The 13,318-nt window shown below is 39.9% G+C and overlaps 1 protein-coding gene across 1 annotated transcript; it reads right to left on the reverse strand.

The window, feature by feature from the left end:
• Positions 1-5,458: 5,458 nt before the first annotated feature.
• On the reverse strand, positions 5,459-13,086 carry TUBD1 (tubulin delta 1). Its single transcript, XM_082493089.1, has 9 exons — positions 12,974-13,086; positions 11,512-11,706; positions 10,752-10,899; positions 10,083-10,299; positions 9,319-9,550; positions 8,342-8,506; positions 7,513-7,653; positions 6,785-6,968; positions 5,459-5,770 (listed from the first exon to the last, which is right to left on the reverse strand). The coding sequence occupies exons 2-9, from the start codon at positions 11,681-11,683 to the stop codon at positions 5,668-5,670; spliced, it is 1,362 nt and encodes a 453-aa protein (XP_082349215.1). The 5' UTR covers positions 11,684-11,706; positions 12,974-13,086; the 3' UTR covers positions 5,459-5,667.
• Between the last annotated feature and the right edge of the window lie 232 nt (positions 13,087-13,318).

Raw genomic sequence — 13,318 nt, forward strand, 5'->3', positions numbered from 1 at the left:
CACCATTCTCAGGCAACTGAAGTGTATTTTTGTGAGCCTTTAAATAAACATTACATTGTACACGTAACCAAATATGTACAATAATCATTTTTGCAGAACGCACCCATTTAAATGCAAATATACCATATAAGATGGTATTTATTTCTCATCACGTATAACTAGTGAAACAAAAGCTGATAGCTTACTGAAGCTCAAGCAATGTTTATTCTGTCTTTTTTTTTATTATTATTAACCCATGGCTTATTTTAGCTAGTTTCTCTACTTACTGCTCTTACTTTTAAAATAGGAATCTTGGCCTAGAGAGTGTCCTCATTTTACTAATTTTTCTATCTTACGGTGTAATATTCCATATTTAAAAAATGTTGCTTGTAAGACTAGCAGACAAGAAGGTTTCTGCGATCTGATTCACACAGATAAGTAGAGAGGCCTGCGCCTTTGCTTTATACCACTAGACTCTCCTAGAAGTCACTGTTTAGAATCTCTCAGGCTTGTGTGAACCATGGGTTTAAGGTTTGATCTTTATCATGGAACGTATTTATACCTCTAAAAATTGCCTTTAAATTTCCTAATGAGCAGAAGCAGCCTCTCTAATCTCTTGTCTCAGGCCATCTTCACTTTTGCCAGTGGGCTCCCTGTGGTTGGCAATAACATTTATCCGAAATGCCACCCTCTGTGCAGCTGCTCGTGCTTCTGGGAAAGGGTTAAGCAGGTTCTGCTGAATCACTGAGGTAGGTGACTCATTACCCCACCCGGATGGAGGGGAAGTGGCTGTCTAGAGGGAGAGGATTCATACAATGTGAAATCAGAAGGGACCATTGTGAACTTCGAGTTTGACTGAAAGAGCCGGAAAGGCTCTACAGTTAAAATTCAGGATTATCAGCTCTACATCCAGGGGAGTTAAAAGCTGTTTAAGTGTCCAGGCTGTGCTTCTGGAGCGTGGGCAGAGGCGGGTAGGAAGCCAGAGGCAGGAGGCTTGAGGAAGAAGCCTACACTGGAATTTGCTGCCTTGGTAAAGCTGTGTCTGGGCTGCCCTTGAAGACAGTGGAGGAAAGGCAGCAGCTCAATTCCTTTCGGAAGTTTTTTGTACTATATCAGATCCATGAATCACATTTCTGGTGACTTGTGTGCAGTTTTTAAAGTGGTGTCCAGCAAAACACAGACCTTTAAAGTACGCTTTGACATCCGAGAATATTTCCTTTTGGATGTTTGGTCCCCCATTTCATAATGTTTATCTACGCTAAATTTATTACCAAATGCAGAAGGAAATGAATTATTCATTCAATATCCTTTTGTACCTTAATATTTCCCAGTAGTATATCAGCTGGTAATTTTATTGCTAAAATCCTAGTTGTAGAAACTACAGATTTTTGCCCTTAATCTTAAACTGTTTCAGTTTGGTAAATCTGTGCAGGTAATCCTCTTAAAAAACCCTTATATGTTTACACTAAGATTCTATCCTTTCTGTACTGGTAGTCAGCTTAACCTTATAAGCACCACTGTATACCTAAGTCCAAATAAATTGTATCTATACCTACAATAGTGCCTTGTCACCTGCCAAACGGCTACTATGTTTCAAGTATTTGTAACAAGTTAATTTTTCTTCCTGTTTTCTTTTTTTCTCTTGTGGCCAAATAAAAGTAATCCTATTCATTAAGTATGTCTGCTATAGTTAGAGTCCTTGAATCAACTTCCCAGTGAGCTGCACCTGTCCATTACAAAACACAATAGTGAGGTTTGATGCATTGTTCCTTGCTTTATGGACATCCTGTGGGTAGTTCGGTAACACTAGTTAGGTCAAGGCCATGGATTCTGTTGTCCCTGCCTCAGCGAGTGATTGGCTTGTGCTGACCTTTGATCTACCTCATTCATTTTAATTTCTAATGAAATAAAGGCCCTCTGCCAGGCTCAGACTATTTACATAATTAATTTTCTCAGTAAAATAGAAAATGGCTACTTCGCCTTCTAATGTAATTGTAGATGACGAAAATGTGATAATAGCTATTTACTTCCTGTCACTTTGACCCTCTCCTCTCCACATCCTGGGGAAAAAATAGAGGAATCCAGCCATAGATCAAAAAATGAAGGCTTAGTTTGGGAAAGGGTGTGAGAATTTCAGAACTGAAGTCAGCCATGAAAAACACTAACAGGAAGAAGGCTAGAGGTGCCTAAAACAATTCCTGTCAATCTCTTCTCCAGAGCAATGAAAGGGATTGTAACAGTTAATACAACAGTTACACTTTTGTTTTCCCCTCGATTTATTTTTGTAGTTTTGAGGAATCTGCTATCGAAATTTGGCTGATGGGTGTGATCCTCTATTGCTGCTTTGAAAAACTTTGTTGTCCCATGGCAGTAGCAGTATTTTCCCTGAATCTTAACTGTGAACAAGTTCTTACAGAAGTATTCTTGTTTAAGCATAATGAACCTGTTGGCCTAGCTCTGTCTTTGACCTCCAGAATCTTTCCTCTATGTTTTCATTTGTTATCACTAGAGATTAAATATGGAAATTTTTATTTTTGCTTTGGGGTTATGCATGTTAGCTGTGTGCTGTGTTTCTTGATGTGGCCCAAATTCTGCCATCAAATGTAAACAAACCAACCCCCTAAATGTCCTGCTCCATTAAGTAAAAGTGACATAAGCCATAAATAATAAAACAACTTATAAAGAATGGCTAAATGGATCTATGATGTCATTCATGGGTGCTTATTGCACCTGCTATATTCGCTTCATGCTCAGAATTATAAATACATAGAGATAACGTAAGGTTATTTCTGCAATAAAGTTACTTATTGATGTAGCAATACAATAACCCATTGCTCTCTTCCTTGTTTCTGAGAGGAAACTTTTAAAAATCTCTTTTACCTATGCTGGGAACAACGAGGAAGAGTACGCATCTCTGGGACCTGGTCATTTTTTCAGACAAGGAGTTACCTATTCTTATTTCTGGTACTGGAAGAAGTTCTCAGTCTGGTATCTGTTGAAAACACTAGGAAAAATTATTTATATGTTGCTAAACATCCTGTGCCTTTTGAAGGTGGGAGGAGGGAGAACCTCACCATACTGTCTCCTTTCCTGACCCTTTGTTCCTTGCAAACTTGAATTGCCTGTGCTGTTTATCTTAACTTCTTGTGCAATCTTTCCTCCAGTTTCTTCTCTGAAAATACCCAAGTTAAAGACAATGGTTGAAACTGACAAAAACACACTAGAAAAGCCCTTTTGATCAGGACAGTCCCCCAACTCTGAGCTGCCAGGAAGTGATTTAGTGAAAAATATATTAAATATCTACAAATAATATTCTATAACAAAAGTGATATGTAGTTTTGAACTCCTAAACAACTGCAGTTTTGCTGAGCAGTATAGGACTTGAAGCATGGCTGGATAATTGAACTATGATTATTGTGTCTCCTGCTTTTGAGAGTGAGTTCCTAAACCAGGAATTAGAGCAGCTAAGTGAAAATGGAAACCAAACCAGACTGAGCTGTTGGATTATGTACTGTGGTCTGCAAGAAGAATATTGTCAAAATGTTTTGTCATAAACGTCAAGTGTTTTCTTAATATGAAAAGTTATTTGGTATATTTACCCTATCTGCTTTTTCCTCTTTGCCTTCCCTCTTGTGTTTCCCCGCCCACCCTACGAATGATTCTCATTCCCCTGTATATTTAATGATTTAGCTACTGAATTGAAGCACTAATATAGCTCTTAATTTACACAAGTCATTTTTCTGCATGAACTAGGACTACGCTCAACTCTAATATGTGCTGAAGGTTGCCCTACTAGTAACAGGCAGTTGAAACCTTATTTTTTGGAAGGCATTTAACATTGCTTGTCTATCAGAATCCATTGTGGCTTGCATTGACACAACCATGCTGGCAAACAGCTATTACTATGAGTGTATTCGATCAATTGTGAACTTAGCCCCAGCACTTACTTATTTTCTTCAGATTCAGTTACTTGAATCTTGTCAAGAAGTCTGTGTGCCATTCCAGGTTTCATATGCCAGAGCTGCTTTGAGAACAGGTGCACCGGGGAGGGATTTTAGTGCTTCTGTACCTGGCCTGAACAAAAGCAAAGAGGTAAATGAAACCAGGAAAGGATATCAATATAAAAGTAATACAGAGTGTTTTCTGTGCTCTAACTGAAGCCTACCAGTATTACAAGGTCACTCCTGCATCTACCACTGTGTTAACTTGTTAAAGATTTAAAATCTAAATCAGAATTTCTAACAGGGCAAGATTTCTATGTTGGCATAGTTAGCCATATTGCAAACCTCTTCAACATACTTCACATCATACTATGTGTGTGCTCATAGTTTAGTTAAAAGCTCAGAACCCTGGCTTCAAACAGCACTAAAACCTAAAAGGAAACTATGAGATTTGCCCACTTGTCCTTGAGGCTGATTTTTTTTTAAACTTTTATGCCTATGTAATAGTGAGTGGGATTATTTCCATGGGAGAACAGTGTGACACAGGGGGAGGAATGGCAAGAGTTCCAAAAGCTCTCCCTACCATTAAGTGAAAAGCTACCAGAGGCAGAAGAAATCTCGGTGTTACAAGGTAATCCTTAATCCTACTGTACTCTTTTATTTTATAAGCATCCACAAGCTGTTACAATCTCCTCCTCCTGCCCGGCTGGTGCAGCCCAGTGTTTGCAGTCTGCAGCTTCACAGGGGCACCACCTTGTGGTCGTGGTAAAATCTGTGCAAAAAAGAGCCCATTTCTTAAATTGACTTTTGAAATTATACAATCTATTATATTTCTTATATAATATTATATTACAGGCTCTTACAGCTGAAATCTACCAGCAGTTCTCCTCCCAAATATGCTTAAATAAATAACAAATTAATTAAAAAAACCTACCTGCTTGTAACTGACAGGAAGAAGAGCATGAGTTGTAGTTTTGCTTAAACCTATGGTTTGCCTGTGACAGCCAAGACCTCTCATGTGCTATAGGGATATATTTTTTTTTCAAGTGGTAGGTAACACCACTTGAAAACCATATAATTCATTATTATCTCTAATATAACTTGAGAATGACAGGAAAATGAAGAACCCTTCATTACTTTTTTTAAAAGATGGTTCAAAACTTCTGCTGTTTTGTCAAGATTAAGGTCCTTAAAATAGAATTTCTCTTACTTTGCTTTAAAGGAACAGGTGGCACGCTGTTGTATCTTGAATGATACCTACATGGAGTTTTGATTAATAATTCTGATACTGTGCATTTTTTCAATATTGAGGCATTCTTAGGGCGAAGCGTTATCATGAAAACTTTAAATTGGAGGATTAGGAATGCCTTACTACTGTATTCAAGCATACATTTAATTTTTATCACATATTAGTTCATGATAGTTTGGATACGGAGAGTTTAGCCTGGAAAAAAAATCCTTCTGTATAGACATTCTTTATGAAAAATATCCAAGTGCCAAAAATTATGTTAAAAGACTCAGCTACAGTACATAGCAAATGTATTGAAAAATAGCTATTTATTAGGTATATTAAATATGAGTAATACCTGCCCATATGAATATATTCAGTTTTGACACATGCACACACTGCTTACAAGACTGAAAAATAGCCACAGTCCAGTAATTTATATACTTCAGGAAGTTGGTGGAAAGTTTTTCAGTGCTGGGTTCTTTCAGGAAAGCTCTATTTCAGACCATTTCAAAAAAATCAAAGGATGGTGTAACTGGAGATAACTTGTTCCAGAGCTGTGAAGCTGTCCAGGAAATCTTCCTCTTCGATTCCAAATTTAGTGTACTGGTGAATATAGGCTCTGTGTGTTGAAGTCACAGTAGGAAAATGGACAAGACTTTAGAAATCGTTGAAGAACCTGACACATGAAATCAGACTGTATAGTTACTGTAAAAACTTCATTTGAAGATTGGTTTCCACCCAATAACCATGCTAGTTAGTTTCTACTGTACTCTGTTGAACTCATTTTTGTAATTAATACTCATTGATAAATCATGATTTGTTTCTAATAGCTTTTATAACTGTGTATTGCTTAAGGAAACAAAATTGCAGCTAACAAAATTGGGATGACTGGGAAATGGAAGAAGGAGTGATTATTAAATGAGAAAAGTAATTTATAGATTTAAGATGCAAAGCCTAAACCTGCGTGTGCAGGATAGCTTGCTTCTCATCAGTGGTGTTTCTGTAGCAGGTGGTAAAACCAGGAGCACAGCTAGTGGCAGCAGTTTTCCTCTTTGGGCTTTTAATTGCAGAATTCTTGTGCTAGAAACTCCTGTTTAGCAGACATCTGCTGTGACATGCAGTAACCTTGGCTTCATGATGGTCAAAGTACATAGGCAATTCTTTTATAAATTTCTTGGTTCTAATGAAAAATCGAACTAATAGCACGGGAGCCTTAGTAAACACACAAATCCCCTAAATGCTTTTGAACTGAGCAAGGAACTTGTCTCCTGGACTGTGAAGCATCTCTGTACACAATTTAGAAACTATATGATCCGTAAAAGAGTTTCTGTCTGTTATTTTTAGAATGGCCACATTAGAGTGCACTAAATTTGTGGAATTTTAGTACTGAGAAAATAGTTGAACTGACAGCCCTAGAATATGTGGTCTCACTTATCCACAGAACCTCACCCTGGTTCCTCACCCTGCCATCATGTTTCAAGCATAAAAATGTTTCCACTAAAGTGTGGGAACAGTCTTCATGGTTATTCACCATTACATGGGTGAAAGAGCAAGCTGTATTTACAATGATTTTGCTACCACTGAAGATATTGGCAGTTATTAATGAAGTATCAGCATAATTATTTTTACTTACTTAGAAGCAAACATATTCCAAGCTTTTCCTACAACACTGTTGAGAGGTTTCAGCAGGAACTGGCTATTGCTGACCAAAGAAGCAGACTTTTCGTACTTGTTAAACGCTCGTGGTGTTTTCCATGCATTAAAAGCATCCTGAGGGTTTAGCCATGATGTATATAATGAAGGATCTTGGAAACTTCCTGTGGCAGAAATAAGACAGCCCTTTTGACAAATGTAAAGCTACAAGCTCCTACATCTTGATCTCAGTAGTCCTGTGTGACCTGATCAATGCTTGGCAGATCAATTCAGGCCTCAAAAAAAGTCTGCAGAGTGGCCAGCCTGTTTAAAATATAACTGTTTTAAACAGATTCATTAGATTATCTAGAAGCATACTTTTGTATCAGTACTTCATCTGCAAGCTACGCTCATCACACCAGAAGCGGCTAAATTTATTCTCAGACAATATAGCCAAGAATCCTATCTTATCTACAGACATCAGTCTCTTCCTCCTTCCCTGAAGTGCTTCAGGAAACACAGAAATCTTGGTTGTAAATATAACAGCCCTAAACAATTAGACAATGTGGCCTCAGACATTAAAATGTTTCTAAAGGGAATATTGACTCTACTAGTCAAATATGTGGTCTTGTGTTGTTTTTTTTTTTTTCACTTTCATCAGATATGGTTGCAAAGAAAACAGTAAAATGTGAACAACAGTCACCAAGGTACTGTGTTTTCCCTTCTTACCTACGTCTACACTGTGCATATCTTTTCCTCGCAGGATAACCAGGTTGGCAATGGAAGTATTGAAATGCAGTGGCTTGTTTGTGGAATGACTGGAGGGGATGGAGGAGCCTAGACATGGTGGTCTTACTTGCCAGTCAATACCTATGAGATTTTGGCAAAAAAAGATACAAAAGAAAGTTAGTGTTTCATGAAATACGGATTCAGACTAGCTGAAGAGTCAGATGGTAACTAATCCCAAGCTGAGATCATATTAGGGTTTGTTAGCTTCTGCACCTTAGTTAAGCAGCAAATACACAAATCTTAGAGATAAGCAGTGCTAATCCAGCAGTATTTGCCTGGTAGTCACTAGTCTTACCAGAGAAAAGGGATACTTGTTTCTGTATTTAGCAATCTGCCAGCCCATTCTTTGCATAACTGGAAGCTATACTGAATTCCCCATGTAAATGATATGGGAGAGCTAAGTGTGATTTTAATTAGTAGAAGGTGTAGAAAGAAAAAGCATAGCAGAACTAACTATCCAATGTTCCAAATGAATCATGTAAATTAAGTGTACAGCCAAAAACTGTTTGTTTTGTGTATTTTCAATAGTTATAATTAACTGAGATGTATGGGAGCAAAACAGGAGCAAGCCAGGAGCTGCTGTGGCAGCTGAGTGAATAGCTGAAGGAGCAGCTGGCTATGTAGAGGCACATTCCTGCTGTCTGAGGGCAGCAGCTCATTTCTGGACTAAAGCTAATCAGCAAGCTCCACAAAACAATAAGCCTTATTTTATCTGTAAAAGAAATGCTTAAAGAGTGATGGATACTGAAGATGAGTGAATGTTTTTTACCTTCCTCCATTTTAGCATTTGCAATGAGCATCTGCCTTAAATGTTTGATGAGTCCAGGCCAACTGAATGTGCTATAAGCCAGAGAGTTTTCAGGCATTTGAGGTATGTTACGAAGACCCAGCATCTTGAATTCCGGATGTGGAACTAACGTCTCCATTAAGTCTCCTGAAAGAAGAAATTAACAGCTGTTCATGTTTGACAAAAATATTGCATAGGCTAGCTAAAATAGGAGATGAGAGTGAGAAATTTTACAAAGCTTTAGCAAATTAAGGTAAGAGACAAAGCAGGATATATAACGTTTTAATTTGACACATATATGGACACACATCAGACAAAGTAGTGCAAACATGCTATGTACTACCGAGTTCTATACAAGCATGTTAGTAGCTTTTGTTTTACAGTTTAGACTTGTCTCCCTTTATAGTCTTGCTCCAAATCTCAAACACCCTATACACTGCTGAAGAGATAGGCAGACAGTTGTGAAATTTTAATTTTACAAGCAAAACTCTCAGCAATATGGGTAACTTTCTCTAATCCCTTAAAGATACTATTGTCAGCCTGTTGCTACCAAGTTGTATGATAGCCTGTCTCCTGCCAGAGCAAAACACAGAACTTTCATTTTGTTTCAGTTTATACAAACTTCTAACCTAATGTGAAATGTAAAATTCAGTCCAAAATGACTGTCCTGCCCAAATTTCCTTTGAAATGTAAATAGGTACAAGGGTGGCTGTAGGCACTTGAAAAAGGAGAAACAGGATTCTTTTGGTAAAGAATTAAACTAGAAGCTAGGGGATCTATTTTTGACTCTGCTACAAAATTGGGATTGAACTTCTAATTTAGTCTTTTGCTTCCTATCTTCAAACTTGGGATATATCCAAATACTTGAGAAAGGAGACTGAAGAACCTAAATTCACAACATGAAATGATTACAGAAAAGTGTGAGAATGCATTAGGCAGCTCTGTTAATAGTTGGATACCTAATGGGTTTCTGCTATAGTGTAAGCCACTTTCTGCTGTGTAAGTGGGCTGGAAAACACTCCCCAGCTGATGTGCAATGACTTGATTTACATCCCTGAAGGAGATCTGTTTAATATTCATCAGCTGAGCACAGATCTTGTGGATGACATCATTTTCATGAACAAGAAGGGCATCTGATGACTGGTACAGATGTGACAGAGTCAAAACGGAGTTGTAGTTTTGAACAATGACCTGGAAACATACAAACAAACAAACAAAAAAAATACACACAAATGAGAATCAAACAACTTAATGTCTAGGTTATAATCCTCTGGCTACTGTCATTTCCTCAGTTATGATTTAGGAAGTGATACATTTTCTTTGCTAAAATGCAGAATGAGGTCAGGAGCTAGCAGAGCTTTTTCGTGGAAAGAGAGAAAGACCTGTGAAATCACGTTCTCCTTCTTAGTTCATACAAACATGCTAGAATAAAATGTCTGGGAACTGCTGAGATACTATCATAACAGGAGGTTGCTAGTTAGCTAACATAACTTCTTATGAAACTGCATTATACTTTAGCATTTATATTATCAAGAATTTTTTTTAAATGACGTAGCAAATATTAGGCATACAGTTCATTAGCTCTGTTAGTTTCTGTCATGTCGAACTTTTGAGAAGTAAAATGTACCTCTTTTCTAGTTTATTTCAGTTGTAGATATTTTATGTTTAAAAGTAAACAGTGATTATAAACTTGTAGAGTATCTCTGGGAAACATGACATTCACCTCTCCAGTTCCATAGGGCCAGATAACATGGTTTAGTATAAACGAAGTTGGAAAAGCATCTCTTAAACACTGGGTCACAAATGCTCCCAAGCCAGATCCTGTACCACCAGCCATGCTCATCATTGTGAAAAATCCACTTAGTCGATCACATTTCTCTGCTTCTTTTTGTACCAGATTCATTATCACTTCTTTGTGTCTAGGCCCGTGAACAGAATAACTGTTGAATACAAGACAAAACAGTGAGACCTGGCAGGTTATATCAAAATAAAAACAATAAGGTGAAGGTATTCATAAAGGGTATTTTTCTTGTCATTATTTATATAACCTGGCATTACGTCACCCATTCTGTCTGCAGTAAACAATCCTCAGCTGCAACATTTTGCACAACAGCTGTTTATAAACTGTGCTTATTATTTCCTATTCCTAAATTAAATATATTCACTCCATTATAAAATGTTACATTTTCACTGTAAATACCAATTTCACCTTGCCAAAAGCAGTTTAGAAATTTTGCTGCTATATATATTGCTATTCTAACTTAAAAATAAATCAAGTTAATGTAATGTACTCTATATCTCACACAGCTGCAACAGTACTGCTCCTAGAGAGTCTAGACAGCTCATTAGCCTCTACAGTTCACTTAATGAAGCTTGAAACAATTGTTCATACCCATTTGCCCAGTTGTTCCCAGACCCTTGCTTCTGACAGAAGTGCGACCGATCATCGTATTTCCAGTAGCCAGACCTGGCTGCTATCGATAAGGTTTGGTTGATTACTTTAGGTTCCATGTCAACAAGCACAGCTCGGGCAACAGGTACTGCATAGGAAGAAAAACAAAACTCAGAATAATGTGCCAATATCAGAACTTTTTTTACTTAAGATGGATGGACTTGCAGCATGGCCCAAATTGTGTTTGTCCACCCACATAAGCCAAACTATTAATGGGACAATACAGGCAGGTACAGAAAGGAGGACTTGGCAATGCCCTGGATTTCTGGAGAACCATCTATTGTTCCAAAGACAAACCTGAACTCTAGAGACCATAGATCTTTCAGGAAAGAAACCACTGAATATGTTTCATAACACCAGATTCAGATACTCTCGGTCCTACTCCATGGTACAATCTATCTACAGCAGAAAATACAGTAGAAAATACAGATGCTTGGAAGATTATGTATGTATATATGCTCAGTTTCCAGCTGCGTTACTTGCAGAATTGCTCTGTGGTCTCAGACGTGTTACTGCACTGATTTTGCTTCCATGGTTGTTAGCAACATTGTGAAGGCAGAGGGTTCTGACAATTCTTCAAGACTGAAGGTAAAACTCATTCTTCAACAGCAGCTAAAACACTTTCATTATTTCTGTACTCTTATCTGTATTAGGCTGGAAACCAGACCCTCTGTGGGAAACAAACGCTTAAATGCCGTACCTTCTGATTCCTCCTCACTGAAAAAACGTTCTTTGCAAGCATCATGGTAGGATTCATTCTCCTTCTTGGAACACAACCCATGTGTGCCACGGACGTCACCGCAGATAGCATTAAACACCTCATGACCAATCTGATTACCACACTGACCAAGCTGGACTGTGACTATTGACATTCTTACTCACTTTGTATTTAAGCCTAAAAAAGAAAAGTATGCCTTCAGTAACTGTGGAAAAAAGAGGGGAAAAAAAGTTCTGACAAGGAGATTTCCAAGCAGTTTTGCAATTGTTTCAGAACCTCTAGTGAGAAGGAAAAGGCCAACCACTGGCTATTTCTGGGGGAAAACAGACTGTCAGCACTTTCTCCTGAATGTCAGAAGAATGCAGATAGCAGTTTACAGGAAATTAGTCTGTTTACTGTTGCTATCCACCTGAACGGGCTGAAGCCAACCATACAGCAAGCAAAGTCTTTGTTTTCTTACTTTTGCTTAGTAACACAGGATAGAAACAAATAATTATAACCCCAACAAGGTTGTAGGATTAGGCTGTAAAAACATAATAAGAAAGGACCATATGCCTGTAGAAATGTGAAGCCTGTTCAAAAATCCAGCTGATTTCCAGTTCTGTACTGTGATGGGCCTGACATCAAAATCTGTTGAGGTGACAAAAGGATTCCCTAGAGCATTCCCCTTGCTTCCACCACAGACAGCAAAGACACAGACAGTACCGTGTCAGTTGACATTTTTCCCCACTCAGCATTTTGCAGTAGCTCTGGTTTCTCGCTTTTCTATTCTTCTTTCACAGAAACAAGGTCAATTTTTTTACCTCACTTAATTACTCCGGGCTTTTATTTTTCATTATCATCCCAGCTGTGCCGGAGCCCTTCTGTAACAGCTTTCTTTGGGTAACTGCCAGTGCCTGTAACTTGATCCTGCTGCATTTTGCAGGCAGGTATGTGCTATTTTTGATTCGATTTCGGCACTGCTGCCAGCCTGCACCTCACAGCCTAAGGCCAGCCTGCGTGTTGCAGCAAGGCCGAGTTATTCCTCACAGCAGAAAATAAATAAACGTGGAAATGATTTTCAGAAAAGGCTCATGTCCAATCCACGTGTGATACCGCCCCTTCCGTGCCCACTGTCGGTGTACCCTGCGCATGTCACTCGGAGAAGGCAGATGTCGCTTGCGCCCTCCCCTCTGGAGCTGCAGTCACCCGCCTGCGTGGGGAGACACAGTCGGGCTCCGCCGGGCCGCCCGCCCTCCGGGGCCGCCATGTTCCCAGTGCTGCCCGCCGCCCAGCCCTCGCGTCCCTCCGCCACCTCCCCCCTCCATAGCCTTTCTCCTCGCCGGCCCCCTCCCGCTCGACCCTCCCCGCCGGTCCAGCTGCTCTCCCGGGGTGCCTGCCCCCCGCCCGGGCAGCGCCGGCCGCCCACAACCCCGCTCGCCGCCGGCCTCTCCTCAGGGCTGACCTCGACGCCCCCCGCTGAGGCGCTCAGGCGCCGACGGCGCATGCGCAGCCACCTGGCTCCGCGGTCGCCTTCCCCGCCGGTTCGGACCGAGACGCGCCTTCGAACGACCCGCTTCGCGCATGCTCAGAAGGCACTCCGGGCAGGTCGGGTACAAGGGTCAGTCATCTGGGCTTCACAAAGGGTTATACGCATGCTCTCGTCGAGTGGCTTCGCTGCGCCTTCTGCGCACGCTCTGTGCCAGGAGCAAGTGAGGCGGGGGTGCACTACGCATGCTCAGCTCCCGCTCCACGCCCGTTCGCCGGCGGTGTCCCCACTGCGCATGCTCAATGCGGCCCCGACCAATGC

This window comes from Vanellus vanellus (assembly GCF_965231255.1).
Source record: "Vanellus vanellus genome assembly, chromosome: 19".
Lineage (NCBI taxonomy): Eukaryota > Metazoa > Chordata > Aves > Charadriiformes > Charadriidae > Vanellus > Vanellus vanellus.

Excerpts from the sequence above, each read along its gene's own strand:
- TUBD1 (XM_082493089.1), bottom strand. The coding sequence starts at position 11,683 with ATGTCAATAGTCACAGTCCAGCTTGGTCAGTGTGGTAATCAGATTGGT. Across the intron at positions 10,900-11,511 it reads CAGTGAGGAGGAATCAGAAG|TACCTGTTGCCCGAGCTGTG; the intron begins GTACGGCATTTA and ends CTTCCTATGCAG. Across the intron at positions 8,507-9,318 it reads CTATAGCAGAAACCCATTAG|GAGACTTAATGGAGACGTTA; the intron begins GTATCCAACTAT and ends TTCTTCTTTCAG.